The following is a 19,072-nucleotide window of genomic DNA, read 5'->3' on the forward strand; positions in this document are numbered from 1 at the left end:
CCATGCTGCTAGCCTTTAAGACAATCCTGCAATTGCTCTAAGTTTTCTCAGTAATTGCAGCATACAGGGGAAAAGTTGTCCTCGAAAAATGCAAAAAGGTAATTTTATAAAAAGAGAAAAAAAACCTACTTGCAAGATAAAGAACTACAACAGATTTCAGTTTAAGCATTTTATAATAGTTTATAAAGTAGTTTTTATATTCTAAACAGCTCTTGTCAATGAATCAGTAATTCAAAAGTCTGAAGTACTTGTTCTTGTCAAATCATTCAAATTCTGCTGATCACCTAGGATTCTTAGGTTATGCTATTGTATTATATACAGATATATATAATTTAACATATCCAATTTGGCATACTGAAGGTTTAAGAAAAAGGTGCTTTATAAGAGCTCATGGGCTGGCAGTTGAGCTCTCATCAAATGAAAAAACTGCGCAATAAATAATATAAAAGGGTATATAAAATAAAATAAATCAATATAAAGGTAGTTTCCCTTCATTTGCTTTTTGAGAACCAGATCTAAGTCTCTGGCCATCAGCCAGGACACTGTTTCACTACTCTCAGTGAAACTCAAACAGTGACTTAGAATTTCTGAGAGGAAAATATTATAAAGGAGCTTAGCATGAAATAAATTTACACCTAAAAAGATGGAGCAAGCAGTATCCAAGCCAACAATTACTTGGTTTATATCATGGTGATCTAAACTATACAGAGTTTATAAGTTGCTATAGAAATGTAGCTTTCAAGTCCATACAAAGTAGCGACATTAATTTAAAGCTTCTCACTCTTCCAAAGTACAAGGAGTCCATGATATTCTAAGAATCCTTTCATTTATCTCTAGTTCAGAATTTCACGTTTGTATAACCATGTCCAGATGACAAAAGTTTTCAGCGCTTTTTTCCCTCTACAGAAAAAGGATTGGGAGACAAATGGCAATATTCCCACAGGAAACAGAACGTAGATACTCTCAGCTTCTTGAACTTTGGTCTCGTAGTAGCAACATAAGTCATTTAGTCTCCAGCCCCACAAGTGTATTTTGGAGTACACCTCATTCTCCTGTTAGAGCTGTTCCATCTCATATATAAGCATTAACCAGGGCAGGTGGTCTGGTAGATCAAACTACTTCTGACCAACAGCTGAAGTCTACTTGCTGTTCTGATGACCGCTGAACTCTGTCTACCAAAAGGAAGAAATTCAACAAGAAAGAATGAAGGAAAAACTACTTCAAAACACCCTGCATGACAGCAATTAGAGCACTCACCTGAAATGGGTGACACCACGTTTAAGGAATTTGAAATCACTGGCAAGTCCTTTATTTTAGCCTGGATTTATGAAACTCAAGTTTGCCATCCCTTTACATACATCACACTCATGTATTCAACTGGGGTTTTTTGCTAAAACATAATTTGCCTAGTTAACTGAAGAGAATTTCAGTTGTGAAGCACCCTACTTGTGCTGTAAAAAAGTTTCACAAGACAGAGGCATACTGGGATATGTAATAACCGAAGGCAAAAAATATTAGGATATACATTATTGCTATAAAATGGTTTACAGTAGGCTTAGAACAGCCATAGAAAATACCTTAAGCAAGGTCTGTTTATAGCTTTCACGCTTCCTTTCTTCCTCTTTCCTTGCTGCAACAGATGCCATACGTCTTTCTTCTTCCTGGATAAAAAAAGAAAAAACACCTCAGAAAAGTATTAATGTATTTTTGTGTTGGAATTTGAAATACAAATTTTAATATAAGTTTGGGATTTTTAACGTTATAATGCTTCCAAGTATTTCTTAAATGGTAAAATTGTTTATTCGAAATAAGAGGTACAGATATCTGTTCAGATGCAAATACTGAAGATATAGCAATTTAAAACTAGTATTTGTAAAGGTCTTTAAAAGTATAAAGCATAAGGTATTACAGTAAAAAACATTTTAAGATATAATAGTACATTTTATCTTCCCATCTTTGTAGCAATTTTCTTCCGAAAAAATCCTACTACTTGCAAAAAGACAGATTTAGTGAGATGAATTCTGGTTTTGCTTGAATCAATCTAAAGACTGATTTTTATCATTACAAATGTTTTCCAGGGGCTTTTCTTAATTAACAACAGAACTTAAGAGTATTTTCACAGTTAACTGCAGTACATCACGGTTATTTCTTATTAATATTATTACCTATTTAAGAAAAAAATCCAAGAAGAAAGCTCATTGATTCTTAAATAATGTAAGTCATGAAAGTGAAGATGCTTAATTTTCCTGGTACAGTCATTTAGTACATCACTATACCCATGAGGGTGAATACTCCGTGTTTACACATGTCCAAACATTCTCATAGTACGGTATTTTTAGAGCATATATTTTCCAAGTAACAAAAGAAATGTTCGCTATGAAGTAAAAAGCATAGAGTCCTTCCAACACAAACACTTGAGAAGCATACTTTAACTTATTTTGATTTACTTCCACATGCCACTTGGGTGTTTCTATTAAAGTATCTTCCCAAAACATATGGAAAGCATCCTGATTTCCCTCAAAATATAAAGCTCCTACCCTAATCTTTTCACTTTCACTTTCCAGAAAGTTTTGAGTTAAGAAAATTAGCAAATGAAGTGAACAGAAAATGTCATCAACCATGAAGACATGTCTATATCTCAAAATTTCTATACAAATAAAGCATACATTGTAAGAACCCCTAAGCACATGGGTGAATGCTTACTGGAACATAAAACAAGAACTTCACACACGGCATCACCACTGTATTTTTCAGAAGGCGTTTCCAATGCACAAGAAGTTAGGTTCAAATAGCAAGCTTATACTTTATTTATTTACTCTTTTCCCATGTACAGCCCTCACCCTGAAAACCACTGACATAACATGGATTGCCATCAATCAGAAAGGTGATTCAAGAACAAGCTTCCAAATTTTTCCACCTTGACTTTAATTTAATATGCATATGTTAAACAAGGGGAATAATTTAATGTAGATTAAGGCATGAGACTTTGGATACGGAAGCTTCTTGAGTGCAGTTGGCTTGGGGAAGTTCCCTGAAACACTATTAGGAAAGCCTAACTTTTCTTTTTTTGTTCTGGAAGCAAATTCTGGCTTTCTGATGGTGAAGTTTTTTGTTGGCAGCTTCCTCTGCTACTTTTCAGTTCTTCTTAAACAAGGTATTAACACAGGGCTACTGTCACAGAATTACAGTCTAGAAGGGACCTCAAGGTCACTAGTGTGTGCTAAAGGGAGAGCAAAAGTAAATAAATCATTAAGTAAGCCTACCCACACATACAGGAGGCCTTTGAGACCCCAATACAAAAGAATACCACATAACGAAACCCAACAGTTCAATAGGAGAGTTCAGTGTCAGGTTATGAAAATCATGAATGAAACCCCATGCAGGTATATTCCACAAACATGAATGCATAATGAACAATGCAAAATAAAAAGGTACTATTCCTCAAGATATTATTCAAAATTCTGAGAACAGGAAACATGATTCTCATGACAACTCTGTATCCTAATGATATGTTACAGTGTACTGTGTTTAGAGAAACATTAAGTCTTCAAATCTGAACACTAGCAAACTACACTAGTGATATCTTTCTACAGGAAGTGGGTTAGAGTTGGTTTACTCGGGTTTTGTTGTGGTTTTTAAAACTTTCTAACTATATCTCTGCATTTGACTTTGCATTTATACTTTTCAACTTGGCTTCCTAAAGAAACAATCTTTTAGCAATTGCAGTGTCTTCATCTCCTCTGTGTCCAATGTATTGAGAAGTTAAATCAAGTATGCTCAGGTGTCTCTAAGGTATTTTTGTTCCTTAGAAGTTTGATTATGTAAGATTGGTATGTAGAAAGAGGAGAACTGTAAACTAGTTTTCCCACCAAGGGAAATTATCCATTCTACTTGACAGAAAACAGCAGACCAGTCATCATAGACTCAACTCCAAACTAACTGTTGTTTCACACTGAGGAATGAGAATTAAATAACACAATTACACTCATCTATAGGAAATTAGCCCTAATTAATTTTAGTCCTTTCAAAGCAACTTAAGGGTTTGTTTGGTTTTTTTTTCAAGCTTTAAGGCAAACATCTACAGAGTTCCCTAATTCAGTTTTCACAAATATCTCTTCTTACTCTTCCATCTCAAAGCCTTCCTTTATTCCAGTCCAAACATGTACTTTGACACAGTCTTCCACACATTAGGGTCTACTGCCTTCTAATTATATCAAGAATAAAATTAACTAATGCAAATCATGTTTTAACAAGAGGTTTTTATTAACTACAACCTTTTTTTTAGTTGAGAGTTGATCCTAATTACATTTAAAAAATACTGTTCTTTTGTAAAAGAAGCTGCCCACCTAGGAAGAAAACACATCCTAGTCTTACTCAGTAGTCAAAGGCAGAATGACAGAGAAAACATTAACAAAGATCAACAGCCAAACGTACTTTCTATGGAATTCAAATCTGTACATATCACAGAATGAGAGGGGCTGGAAGGGACCTCTGGAGATCATCCAGTCCAATCCCCCTGCCTAGAGCAGGTATCACTTGATTACTCTTACACAACATGTGTTTTCAAGATCAACTGCACCACTCCCCGCCCCCCAAAAAACCCTACAGACTTATAAAACGATTATAAGCCCTTAATAAATTTGCTAAAATTAAACACCCCCACCCCCATCTCTTAGCTCCAGCTGCTTTGGAAAGATTTCTCTCTTCCCCCCTCCCCCCCAATTATTCTGCCATTATTATCCATAACTCTGTTCCATCTGGACAAAGGGGAAAGGCCTCCCAGAAGGTACAATGCTAGGTAATTTCAAAAGGACTCGCATGTCCTCTTCTATACTGAAACCTCCTCCCATCTTTAGTTCTCCATTTCCCATCTAAAAACTTACTAAATGGTTAAGAAGTCAACTTCACACATAAGCAGACAAAAAAGGAAGGAGTAATATACTTCCTAAAGCATCAGAAGTTTATGCAGTACGATTTTGATCCTATGGGTTTACATTCGCAGCGTGAAACGATAGTAGCAGCAGAACACAAGAATAAGACACGTTAAAGCTATTACCAGCCTTCTGCAGCTCTAATGGAAAGCATCGATAGCGGGGTCTGTAGCTTTGGCGTGCTGATAGCTCCCCCTACTGCGACATGAGCACTGCGTAACTAACAGCACAGCTTGGCCAGCATGTCATTAAGTCATCAGTCTCAAAGAGATAATATCCAGCAAGATTCAAGAAGGATCCTGAAGAGACTTATTCTTCCTCAAAAGTGATACCATTTAAGTCACAGGAGAAAGAGGTGCCAAGGTAGCACGCAGGGGACAAAGCATTTCGTTTCCGTAGTACATCTACCTTCACATTATTCAAATCATTCTGCGATCGGTTAGTAACAGCTACAGTGCACTCAATAGAAATCTCTTTAGATATTAATATTCCCTTTTCTATTACTGGTGTGGATTATACGTTCAATCTTTTAAGGCATAAACACACTACACCTAAAAAAGACAAATTTCAGCTTGCTTACACTTGCTGAAGGCAGACTACATTTTGTTATGTACAGAGAGGCTCATTTTATGCAAAAATGAAGAATGTAAGGATGGTTCCAGTAGAACCATCACCATGGAAAACAAGTATAATTTCTTGGTCAAATCATTCTTTAATTAGTATTTGACAGCAAGATCTCCATTTTTTACCTTCAGTTTTAGTTGGCTGTATTTTCACAAGACCTGCCTTGAGAGAATTACAATCCACAGGGCTGACTTTAGATGTTACTGAATTATCTTCAAGTGAAGAATAAAAAAAAATTAGGGATCCTTCCCTGAAGAAACAGAACACTCCAATGGTGGTGACGGAGTTGATAATTAATTCTGTTCTAGCTGAAGCAGTAGAACCTACTCCCTGCTGAGCAGAGGAATGTCTAAGCAGCTAATCAAAACCAAACACAGCTCTCTTTCTTGAAGCATTCAAAACCTATAAAACCTCAATGAGAAGCAGCAAAGTTTTACTGCTCAGAAGATGCAGCTTGCCTTTCACTTTGGGAACCCTGGCATATTTTAAAAATATATATACACACTATATATGTTTATACATGGTTGATTATAAGATCCATACATGGCAAATTCTGTTGAGAAAGTGTATTTAAAGTGACAGATAGCAAGTGTTCTTGTTTAAGTAATTTTTCAGTAAGGTATATGTATACATATCTTTCATATTTTATAACATTTCTGCAGGCAGTATCTGCTTACTGTACAAACGTCTTAAAGGAAAAAGTATCACATATTAACCATAAGCACCTTTGGATAGGTCCACTTTATCAGAAGTTCAGACTACAAGAGGTATTCAAAAAGCTTCAATACCCAGAAAAACAATCATTACAGTAAGTTAACCAAAAAAAAAAGTGACTGTATACAAAACTTAAGCCTGCTTTGACTGAAATACACTTCAACTTCACATAAGCCTATTTCATTGAGCCAAGAAGGCTTAGGGGAGACCTAATTAGTGTTTATAAATATCTTAGACTTGGGACGCAGGGGGATTTGGCCAGCCCCTTTTCAGTGGTCTGTGGGGACAGGACTAGGGGCAATGGCTGTAAGCTGGAGCATAGGAAGTTCCGCACCAACATGCGGAAGAACTTTTTCACAGTGAGGGTGACGGAGCAGTGCAATAGGCTGCCCAGGGAGGTGGTTGAGTCTCCTTCTCTGGAGATATTCAAGTCTCGTCTGGATGCCTATCTGTGTAATATGAGATAGGGAGCCTGCTTTGGCAGGGGGGTTGGACCCGATGATCTCTTGAGGTCCCTTCCAACCCCTAAGATTCTGTGATTCTGTGATACAACTACGGAGGACTAAGCATGTCACTGCCACAGACAGCTGCTGATGGTTAATACAAGTGACAAAATCTGTCCAGCCACTGTAACTCAGTCTCCTCCCCAGTCTTTAAATCCCCAGATTGATCTATCAACATTTGAGAACATAAAATATTTCCATTGAGGTGATGTTTTAGATAGACAATACAAAGTGGCTGGGTTTTTCAGTTGAAAATCATGTAGGATAATGAGTTTGACTTGAAACTGGTTGCAGGTGACTAACCCCCACTAATTTCACCACCACTGGATACATTCCTCTTTGGTTTAAGACCTTAAATCTTACATTAAAAAATGCTCAGAAGTGAGATGGCCCAACACAAACATTTTCTTTATGTGACTCAAGTTCCTGAAATAATATTGAGAAAACCATCTTTTTGAAAGCAAAAAAATTATCAAGTATTCCATTAAGTCAGTAAAAATTAACAAAATAAGTCCAACCCACAGAATACCAAATACTTGTTTGTTTGCAGGTATTTTTAGTACTGGGATTAAACACTCATGTCCCAAAGTACCTTATTTTTAAAATTAAGGTTTTCCACATATGTTGTATTTTACTTCATAACTATTTTATAGTCATGGTAGATTGGCTACAGGACAACAAGATAGATGGTGAAACAACAGGTGCAGTTTATAACAGTCCAGCCTTTGTACAAAGCAGATGAGCATTTAAAATAAGTTATATGTATCAGCACCTGGTAAAGAAAAATAAGAAATGTAATATGCCTTACAAGCAACAGCATTGGGTGGATTTTTCTTTTAAGACAGTCATGCCTACTTTTGAGTGGACAAAAAAGAATTAGCAGAGCTATTCCTATATTAAGAGATAAAATAGCTGACTTAGTCATAAGACCCCCATTGATTGTCCTTCATCCTATACCTTACAGTGCATTTCCAAGAAGTCTGTAGGAGACTCAATTGTCTGAAAGTCTTTTCTTCCTTATCAGGGTTATTTAAACAGCAGAAACAGAAATGAACGGAGAGAGCAGGTTAGGTAACAAAGGGAGAAATACAGACACATAGAAGCTATGTGATCACCAGATTTCCTTTGGAAGGGACACTAAAGAAACCAACAGGATTTTTAAATACCAGTAACACCAATTCCAGGGCAAGAAGACTATTCGTTTGGAAGAAATATGCTCTTCCTTTTCAGCTATACACCAAACTAATAAAGTGTGTGTTGAGAAAGTTCTAACCAAAAAGCTTTCATATTCTCTCACATCACATGGCAATTGGTCACACAGTATTTACTAAGAAACAGTTTAAGCATTTTAAAATAAACATGTTTAAAATATTAAAAAAGCACCACCTCACATAATACTGAAGAAAAAAGGTTACAGATTTAAATGTAGATATCTACACACTGTTCAATTCCATTCTAAACTATGAAAAAACAGTGATATTTTAACTATATACACACAAAATCCTACATTTTACATCTGAAGTATCTAGAAATTTTATTGAAAACAAATTTCTTACTGTGATTCTCTTCATATCTAGCTGTCGGAGCTGCATCATATGATGGAGAACAGTGTGTTTGTACCATGTCTCCTGAGCTATTGGATTGCCATCAAGGGTGATATCTGACAAAGATGAGGAATCAGCAAGGCACAGAATATCCTCAAAACTGTAACCAAAAGAGTGTAAAGTTTTAATGTCACGAGTAAGAATGATTTTGAGATGGATGATTTTATTTCTCAAGGACAGAACATGAATATTTACTAGTACTGAAAAAACCATCCATTAATATTGTGGATGATAAATCAACTAAGTACTTGAAAATACTAACAGCTGCTGCTATTAAACTTCTTAATCTCTTCCCATACAGGTAAAAAGAGATGCAGAATAAGAACTTGTTAACCATGGGAGCATAGTCTCACCTAAAAAAACCCAACTCATAACCATTAATTCATGTTTAAAAAAACAATACAAGGTGTATTTGCCAAAGCCAGCAGGAAAACCATGGATAATACAAGAAAAAAGCCAACCACAGATACCACAGAATGATCATTAAATATTGGAAGAAAAACAATTACAAAAGCATCATATTACCTTCAAAACAGAACTGTCTATTGTTCCAAGTTCAGTCTACAAACACTAACAAGTTGGCTTTTTACAGAACACGTGATTTGGTTTCCTGACAAAAACAAATGGCCTGTATAAAAATGTATTTAGAGATGTGCAGCCTCTATCGTGTTCCTTTCACTGAAGATGGGATGTGAAATAAAACAGAATTCTTAAGCAGAGAAGTGTTTAACTCCAAAAAACAACTGAACAGTTGTAGAAGTGAACATGACTCCCCAGTGCCTTTGAAAATGATTACACTGTATAAGTGTACAACTGTGCACCAATCTCAGACACTTTGGCCTTCAAAAGTTGAGTCTGTGTTACAAAGTTTGTATGTTCAAGTGGAAAACATGAAATAATTTGACTTGGTACCTGTGAGAATGAAGCTTTTAGAAGTCTAAAAATTATGAATCAGTGATGATTATATAAAAATATAATCAGAGGATCACTTTGTTAGATAAACAAATACTTAATGGCTTTCTGAATAAGAGACCATTTCTGAATTACTGCCTTTTTACAATCTTCTGACAACTGTACTGATTGCATCAACTGATAGTAGTTCTTCTCACTCCTGGTGGCAGGAAAAGTCTTCTTCCACTAATACTTGGAAGGATACCAAGCCTTAAGTATACTCTGAACTTCAGGATCAGAAGTCACATGCAGTATAGATGTTCATATTGAAGACTGTGATAGAATGAAGTGCAACTGCCTTTATCATCAGTATCATCCAACTTCCAAAAAAGCATAAAATAATCTGCCAAGGACTAATGTTCAGCTGCAAAGGGCTTCTGATCTACCAGAATGTCAGATTTTGAAGTGAGATATCCCTGAAAGAGTCAATCTATGAGATCAAACCATTTCTGCAACAACACAAAGCAGTACAGTTAAAATACAAAAATAGTATCACTGCAGAGTAACCAGTCTCAGCAAGGAGCAGAGAGGCCTGGACACCAACAGAAGCTAGAGCAAGTAGAAAAAACAATACATCACCCAAGGGAAAAACCACCTCAAAAGACCCCAACACAATTAGTATAGCATACAAGTCACTTCTACACAATACACCAGACAGACTCAGCAGAAAAGCGAGAGTGAAGTACTTCTCTGCTTGGTATATTAAGACAACATAAGAAGTGATAGAAAAGTAACTATGTACAGATCCCAATAAAGGCAATGAAGGTGTTTAGCATATCTAAAGAACTTGGTGGTTTACATATCTGATTAAGACAACAAGTTAGACTATAATTTTCTGCTTCCTTGTGATTAACTTTCCTTTCCATAAAATAGCTTGTGCAACCACATTTTGGGAACATCAGGCTGACATTACTTAAAATACATAATCAATATATTCTTCAGGATATCATCCCAAATGACACAAAATTGAGTAAAGCAAACTTGTAAAGATGTCAGAATAAGAAAAGCTAAATGTATTTCCATTAGGTTAGACTACCTTTTGCTTGACAATATGAAGGGTTTTTTTTCCTTCAAATCATGTAAATATATTTATTAAAAGCATTGAATATATTCACTCCCAAAACTTCCCACTAAACATCTCACCAAATACTATTTCTGTCATTACAGATTTATATTAAAACCAATCTCTTCCTGAAATGACCAAGAAGTTCAAACTTTGCTAGTGTTTTCAAGACCTTCAATTTATACATACTGCTATGCTTTCATTCACAGCGCTTCAGCATACCAGAACATTCATTCTGGAGCTAAAACAGATGTACTTGCTTTATGCTGCTTTCAGCTACTGTATTAGCAGCTCAATTTTAGAGTAAAACAGCAATTGAAGAGAGCTATGCTCTGATATTTTTGCATATACACATATGAAAAAATCCACAGAGCTTTAGAAATTCAAATTTAGAGAACTTAATATAATGTGCTTGTCACACAGGCATCCCAACCCTAAATCAAGCAGAGCTTTAACGTAACACACTTACCAAAAAAGCAATATATTTTACAACAAAGCTTCTTGTCTGCTGTGACAAAGACAAGTGGTGACCACCCTACAGGAGTCAGAGGCCACATCTCAAGGCTCTCTAGCCTCTGTTATGCACAAAGTCTTTAACCTGCTCATAAACTACAAAGCAGTTGTTCATGACACTGTCAGATTGCCTCGCTCAATCCCAAGTGGCATGCCTTTTTCTCTTTCAAAAGGAACTCCTGCAGGAGTCCCACCCATCTGTGGCAACCACCTCTCCTTCCCTCTCCTTTCTTCCTAGATGAATTTATCTTTGCTAAAATCATAGCTTCAGCAACAAAGAAAGGAGTTGTAAAGTCAGGCTAAATTAAAAAACTGAAATCTTTTCAGAATGAATCAGTTTTACATCTTGTGTGCATGTTGAGAATCCTGCATCCAATTTTCCCCTCTACCAGAGGGGATACAAACCCACTTCTCTTGCCTCATACAATAATAGTGCAATTACTAAGCAGCAGAGTATTCTGGAATGGTGCAAATTCAACCTGCACCAGTGATACACATTCTCATTTACAAATAGAGTAGGCAAGAATAGGACACAGAAATACTTGTCCTTTGTTACAGCCTGCCTACTTAAGGTTACACATTCCTTCTCTCTATTTTGCAACAATTACTGTTTTTAAAGCATGTTCCATGAAGGGTAAAAGCGCTGCCGAAGGAAGGTAACATTCTCACTAGTCTGATGGAACACCCAAGAGGGAGCAGAGGGAGCTGTACGTTCAAAAAAGCCTTCAAAGAAAACTTAGTGTTTCCCAGGTTTCTGACCACTAAAATACCGATGAAAACACATGTTAAAGTTAAGTCAACCTTTCATTGCCTTGTTCCGCTTTCGTTGAAATAACTAAGAGTGTATTTATACATGTTTATTCTGCTTGTTTCATTAGGCCAAGAACATTCCTCCACTCCAATTTCCAATTCAGCAACCAAATGAAGAACAACACTGAGCTGTCCTTTGAGCTGGTATCCAACGTTTTCCATATGGCGAGACAAAAAAGCCAAGGTACTGCTGGCCCGGACAGCAGCGTAACAATGAAAACAGACATTGGTTCCAATACTAAAAAATGGTCTTCCCTGGCTTCATATTGAGGTACAAACAATAACTCTCTCTGAATCTCAGTGGCATACCTTCTCTGAAGAAAAGTTTCTGTAATTTCTCCCCAGTGCCACATGACAAATTCACCATGGGTTTCTTCCCCTTCTCTAACTTCCAGGGATACCAGCTCCCAGGTATTAATGCCTTCAGTCTGTAGCTGCTAATTTTTGGGTGGGGCTAAAGCAGAAGTCGGACTTCTTTCTCGAATCAGCATCAACAGTATAGAGTTTTAGCTTATATTATCGTGCCAATACATCCTTTTTACTAAAAGCTCTGCAGAGAAGCAGCAGCGTTCTGAGGCCTCCTCTGAAGCGTTCGGGAAAAACAACATCAATGAATAAGCCCATGATAGACTCTCATGCCTGAAACAGTGGCAATTTTTGAAAGGTGTTTCCAAATCTTTTGCTGAAATAGGAATCCACTTATGTCAGTATGTATCAGTTTAAGACTCCGTGATTTTGCTGACATACACAAATAGGGAGCAACAAAACTTTCCATAGCAGCACTGCTTCAAAAACGCTACTTAAAAAAATAAGTCACTACTAAAATATTTTAGTGAATACTATATCCAGATTTTGGCAGAATACTTTGTTTCCATTTGCAGATTCTCCTTTGTGGACCTTAATTAGAATATCTGTGTGGCAACTTGACTGTCTAAAAGAAAAAAGTCAGACGTACAGAAACAGCTGTTTCCAGGAAAAATAATTTCTAAAGTCACCATATGGCACACAGTAAACCCAGATAAGCGACTGATAAAACTCAAAATAATTTTAAAAGGCTGCAGGAACATTCCAATGTAGCACAGAAACTCACAGTATTATGGTTACATAGAACTCCTTCAGTCACTTCCAACAGTATTAAGCCAAGTATCAGAACACATAAGGTCAAAAGTATATTTTAATTTAATTGTTTCCCTGTTGGATGACATGTATACTACATAACTCAAAATCAGGATTTAGTGGGTTTTTCAGCCTTCAAACAAAGGTTATAAAAGGTTATCATTTCAAAAACCCAAGCTAAAGCTGATCACCGAAAGATATTTGTGTCTTTTAAAAGATGACTGGTAAATAAAGAGTTAAAAACTGATCCAGCAGCCTATCTACCTGCATATGAATACAAAAATCTATAACACACCAGTGTCTTTCATTTGACATTAAGATTTAAAATCTATTCCAACTACAAATTGAAACCAAACTATATATTTGCATGGATGTTCTAGCTTACATGAAAATTAAATCTACATCTATCAATGGTTCAAACGAAGCCTCAATGAATAAATAACAGTCATGATAAAGTACTAAGCAGCAAGCTACTGATTATATAAAGTTTGAGAAATCTACTTTAAGAGCCTCAGAGTGAAACTGGAACATTTTTCCTCCTTTGAAGACTGTAAAAATAACACGAATTAGCATAGAACAATTCGATAAAGGAGTCAAAGCTACAGAAAACATGCCATGTATATAAAAAGCTACAGAAGTTCCACTGACTGCAGTGATGCTCCTGATGGCAAGGGAGCCAGCTACTGCAGTGCCTTCATTGTTCTTGCCAAGCTAAGCCATTTTTTAGCAAAACAGAAACAAGAGGCATGTTTCAATTCTGGAAACTATTCAAGAGAAGTAAAACACTAACCATCTCTCTTTATTTGCCAACTTAAACCAGAAAATAAAAAGCAGATTAATTAAGGAAAGAACATATTAAAGATTCCTGCAGTTCACAACTGATTTTTAAATGCTTCATGCCCATGAGTATTTAAGGAGATCTACTGCATCGGTACTTTAAGAGCCTAAGCAACACAGACAAGTAGGTTGGAGCTGTCTGTAAAAAACAATGCAGGTCAACTTCAAATGTTCAAGTAGTTATTACAACAAAAGCTCATACCAAGTATAACAGAGAAAGCTGATATCACAAAAACAGCATTTAGAAAGGACAAGAAGCATCTATTTCCCCTATCCCACATTAAATTATTTCATTCTGAGCAAAGGCTGTTGGTGCTTAAGGGGTAAAAAAAAGGACACATCAAACAGAAGATAATGAAGACATTTCCTCCCCCACCCCCCCTGCCTTTTAGAAATAGACACTAGTATATAGAGCTCAAAAATGAAGGAATATGATGAAGGAATGACAAATATTTCAATCTAAAACTAAATATTATAGTTTCAAGTAACTAAGTACAAGTCCTGCTTTGGAAGTTGAGCTATTCTGCTTCTGCCATCTGGTTTGAAAGGGAAATAACCATGAATATACCTTTCAGGCTTTACTGATAGATAGACAAGTAAAATACAAGCATGAAATAAACTAATCAAAAGCAGAATCTGACTCAGCAATTTGTGTAACTCCATAAATACACTGATTGTATGTTAAATATAATATGTACCTTGAGTAATGTTGCTTTACCAGATATGCAATTTAACAGTCAAAACATTTACAAAACTGTTTCATTTTTATCATTATAAACATGATAATTCCAAAATTAAAAGTAAGTTTATTGGTACAACACTCATAGAACAATTACATTTAAATGCAAAGGGTTTCAAGGATTTTTATTTAAGGTAAAAATACAAATGGATTACGTTATTTGATATGTTGTTCACATGCATTCACAGTGTTTCAATTTAAATTTTAACAAAATACAGCTCAAACAGATTATTTGAAATTACTGATAGGCAGGAAACTGCTATTTCCCTTACCTAGATATATTGTTGAAGCTGAGGAAGAGACGTTGGAGACAGGGCAAAGTATCCACATCTTTCTAGAAGGAAAGAGAGAAGCATAAATTCAGCAGCTGAAAGTAGCTTTTGAACCTCTCTACTTTGCCTAATTAAATACTCTCATTCCTATATGCTACAATCTTGCTGCAACATTGATTTGTTGAATGTGCAGCTCCATTTCTCCCCAGCGCAGACTGCAAAGGAGTGTTTCAGTGCAGATATCTACTCTGCAGAACAAGCTGCATCGCTTGCAAAGCAAATGATGTTAAAGGAAAAAGGATAAGGCTGCTGCTGGTTTCTGAGCAGGCTTTTGGGAAATAAGCCAAGGTGCTGTCTCAGCATTTAAGCTGCAGGATAAACATACCAAAAAAAGTTTATTATGTGACCATGCTGAAATAAGGTTTTTGACATTGGTGCAGTACAGTGATATAAATAACCCTACCAAGCAGCAGTGACTCTTCTGCCAGAGAAAGATCTCAAGGACTTTGTCACCTTTAACGTTAAGCTTTACAAGGGAGAGTGAGTTTCCAGAACACATGATTGTGAATCTATGCCACTGAAAACCCTTGCAGAAAGCCTCTAAATAGCAAATAGCTCAAATATTAGCAAGATAAAACATATGCAGTAAGATCCAGCTTCATTTATGAAATATAAATCCATAATGGCCAGACAGCACAGCCTGGAGTGATTCATATACCAACTAGGCTGCATACCTGACCCCTCAGCTACAAGTCTGCATCTCTATCCAACTAAGGGACATACTCCAACTTGCAACCAGTAGACACAAACCTGTTATTTAGAGCACAGGGAGGTGTCACAAGTCTCAGTACCCTGACTTTAGCCAGAAGTCAAATCTACAGCATTTCCTCCCTTCATCAGATTTTGACACCCTCACATAGCACTCCAGAACCAGAAATAGCTCAATCTATCCAAACGGGTGAACACAAGGCAGATCTACACAAACCATGCAGCTTCTATTACAGAAACATGAACATGAGCTAACAAGCACTGCTGAGACTCATAGCTCTGTATATAATAAGTAGGGCTTAGTAGTTCAGGCCTGCAGTTGGAAAACCAAGGCTACTTTGTGTTGACATTAAAGGGGTGGGCATGCATGATGCAGGTGGATATACACATGAAAATAGGCATTATACAGCTGGGCACAGTAATTAAGCAGTAAGAATTTTAACTTATGAATTTTGCATTGGAGAATACAAAGTCCTTTACCCTTAAGACAAATTTCCATAACTAGTACAGTACATTGCTGTCATGTAAAGCATGTTGCAGTTATCAGGTATGGCAGCAAACATCTTAAGTAGAATTAAAAAAGGCGGGGGGGTGGGCACAAAAAAATAAGCAAAGCCTTCAGCTACTTCAGTTTTGATACAAAATCATACAGGGCAGTGGACAGACAGGGCAGTCACATGAAAACAAGAACACCTTGGACTGTCCTCCTTCAAGGCACAATCAAGCTGCAGATGACACACCCCAAATTGTAAGTTTTCAATGCCTGAAAGCAATCAAGCAGGTCCTACATACAAAAACACAGCTCATCCTCCTGACAGGGGGACCCTAATTCACAACTGGATAGAAGGTAAGCAGACATTTCCTGATTCATTATATGTATAGAACCATGCTTCTAATGCCGTAGGAGACTGTTTGCAACAATTTATTCTGTTTGCTGTTCTCCAAAACAGACTTCTTGAAGACACTTCCAATCTATGAAGATAGGATTCTGCTATAAACCAAGTCTCAGGACAGCTTTTTTATATCCTACAGCTTTGGGCAAGCAACAATTTATTATTACAAAAATAACTACTTGTGATTCAAGGATTTCTAGTCTCTAATGAATACCTCCAAGATCAAAAATGGTCTCAAATTTGCTCATCCAAGGCCAGCGGAGAAGTGATGATTATATGCTTAATTGCTCATACAAGCCATGATCTCGGTAGATAACTGGAATTATTCAATATAGTTAACTGCAATGGGTAGGGTGTTCAGCATGGAACCTCATTTTGTTTGACAAAGGAGAATATCATCTTTCCTACATAAGAATAATATAATACATTTACAGCACTTGCTGGGGGGGGGTGTGTTTGAAAAATAGGGCAGGTTCACCAAAGAAATGCATTAAAAGAAAATGTTATATTGATTTGATTTCATAACTTTGAGAGAGTAAGCTTTTTAGACTCAAGATTAGATTCTTTCATTTAAAGGAGTAATCAAGTGTAAAAAGCTTAATTTGTAATAACGCTGCTGTAGTAAATGAGTAGGGAACAGTCTGAAAAATAAGCTAAAACACAGACAAAGCTCTTCTAACGAACTCAGAGGGAAAATACTGCACTTAAGTGCTACACCATACCTGTATAATGATTGAAGTGACATACTCCACATATACCCCCTATACAGTCAGTTATAAGAAAACCTGAACCTAATCTTAAAAGGAAAGAGAAGTAAACCATCTCCCCTCAACTATTCCAGTACTATATATTCAAGCAATAATGTAACAGTATCTCAAATATTTTTTCCATAAAGTCATAAATTTCTTTCCTGTAATACCCTAGAACAGAAGATTCTGCATTTCAGTATAATAGTACCACAGCTTTCGTTTTTAAAGGTGTTTCTCCTCAAAAAAGGCAAGTTTGAGTAAACAAGTGCATGCACATTGCTGCATACAGAGAAAAAGAGAAAAGCTACGATTAAAATTAAAAAGAGCTTTTATTTTAGGCAAGTGACATATTTACTTTATATTTCAGACAGTATGACATGCCTAAGACATGACTTCATAAGATTTAAGAGTCCTTCTCTAGAGGAAGGAGACAGTGTCATCCTTGCTAAAATCACCCTCCTATTAAAAACAGGACCACACACAACATTAGTATTTAACCAGGGTAAACCCCCAGAAAATAATTAGACAAAATAAAGTACTTCCCTGAACAGAACATCTACATCATCTGCTGAAACCACTGTCTTTGGCCAGCTAAGGCTAAAACACGAAATTGAGACACAGCACAGAGTCCAAGTCTCTAAGTCACTAGTTTCAATTTCACAGTGACTCTCCATTTGAGACAACAGAAAGCAAGAAGAAAGCCTGAGCTACACCCAAGAAGAGCGAAAAGGCAGCAGCTAGCAGCAAGGAAGAGAATTCTAAGCAACACAACTGATATAGGGGGAAGGCACAGTAACAGAATCACCAGTGACCAGGAATTTCTTATTTTTCAAGTGTAAAAACAAATTAGTTTATGGGAAGTAGTAAAAGTTTTCAAAAGGAAAGGGTCAGTTGCCATAGGAGACCAAGACCTAAAAGAATTATGAGGGCCAGAAAAATGCAGCTATTTAACTACACTTAATGTATTACTTCAAAAAGCATTTGCTCAAGGCTTCTTCAGTATTTCCCCCACGTCCTGCTCCCCCCAGAGAACCATCATGAGCTATCAAGATTTGAATTACTCTAAGTGATCACATTTAAACAAAATCACCCAAAATAAATTTAAAACAAAAACCCAATTTATGTTGTAAGAGTAACATGGCAGAACAAAATAAGTAAAGCAATACAGAGGAACATCAGTGTTCAGACATCTGAAATCCTGATGCGGTTTCACCAAGTTACAGCACTAGCACATTGTTAAATATACAAAGAAAAAAGAAAGAAAAAAGACAAGAGTTTCATTCCTTACTATAGCAGAAACTTGATTATGACGAAGGTTGAGCTCTGTGAGTGAATCCAGTCCATTAAGGTTTTCTACAATGGTTAGTAGGTTTCTGGCAAGGTTTAACACTCTCAGTTCACTCAAATGACTGATGTTTTCTATTTTAGAAATCTGTGAAAGAAGTATAATTATAAATATACATACTGTGTTTATTACATAAATAGATAGATGTAGCACACTTAGAAAGTCCATGTGAATGATCAACTTAATACAGCAACATGCTGCTTCTATGCTTTTCTGAACCATGACAATGATGTCAAATTGCTGAAAAAAACTAGTCTGATACAGATTAAGTACTAGTATTCACTTCACTAATACCTTTCTAGTCATGACAGCAAAAAAAGTAACCACTAAACATCTACTTATCGTCAGAAATGAGTTGTGCTTTTCTGTAGCAGCAACTTTGAAGACACCATAAAACTAAGATGACATTGATAATATCAGCGTTATGCCAAAAATGGGGAAATTTTGTGCCAGAGTGATCCTTTGCTTGTCTGCAAAAGCACTCAAGCACACATCCATATCTCTTGGTATTTACGCTGCAAGAATTTGTGGCATCATATCTCCCTACCACCACAGAACTATGAACCAATTTCCCTTTATGCTCTTGAAAGGCCAGAAGCAGCATTGACAGCATGGAAACTGCATCTTTTAACAGACATGT

General features: G+C 36.4%; 1 protein-coding gene across 3 annotated transcripts in view; it reads right to left on the bottom strand.

The window, feature by feature from the left end:
• The window catches only part of LRRC49 (leucine rich repeat containing 49), a gene marked incomplete at its 5' end in the record, with an annotated part of 41,304 nt that overhangs the window by 12,601 nt on the left and 9,631 nt on the right, over positions 1-19,072 (bottom strand). For all 3 annotated transcript variants that reach the window (XM_084268178.1, XM_084268177.1, XM_084268176.1), the window contains 4 exons: positions 1,578-1,661; positions 8,329-8,476; positions 14,678-14,739; positions 18,376-18,519. In XM_084268178.1, coding sequence (XP_084124304.1) covers positions 1,578-1,661; positions 8,329-8,476; positions 14,678-14,739; positions 18,376-18,519 — 438 coding nt within the window. The remainder of the gene's footprint in view (positions 1-1,577; positions 1,662-8,328; positions 8,477-14,677; positions 14,740-18,375; positions 18,520-19,072) is intronic.

The sequence above is a fragment of the Gallinula chloropus genome, assembly GCF_964237585.1.
Source record: "Gallinula chloropus genome assembly, chromosome: 9".
Classification (NCBI taxonomy): Eukaryota; Metazoa; Chordata; class Aves; order Gruiformes; family Rallidae; genus Gallinula; species Gallinula chloropus.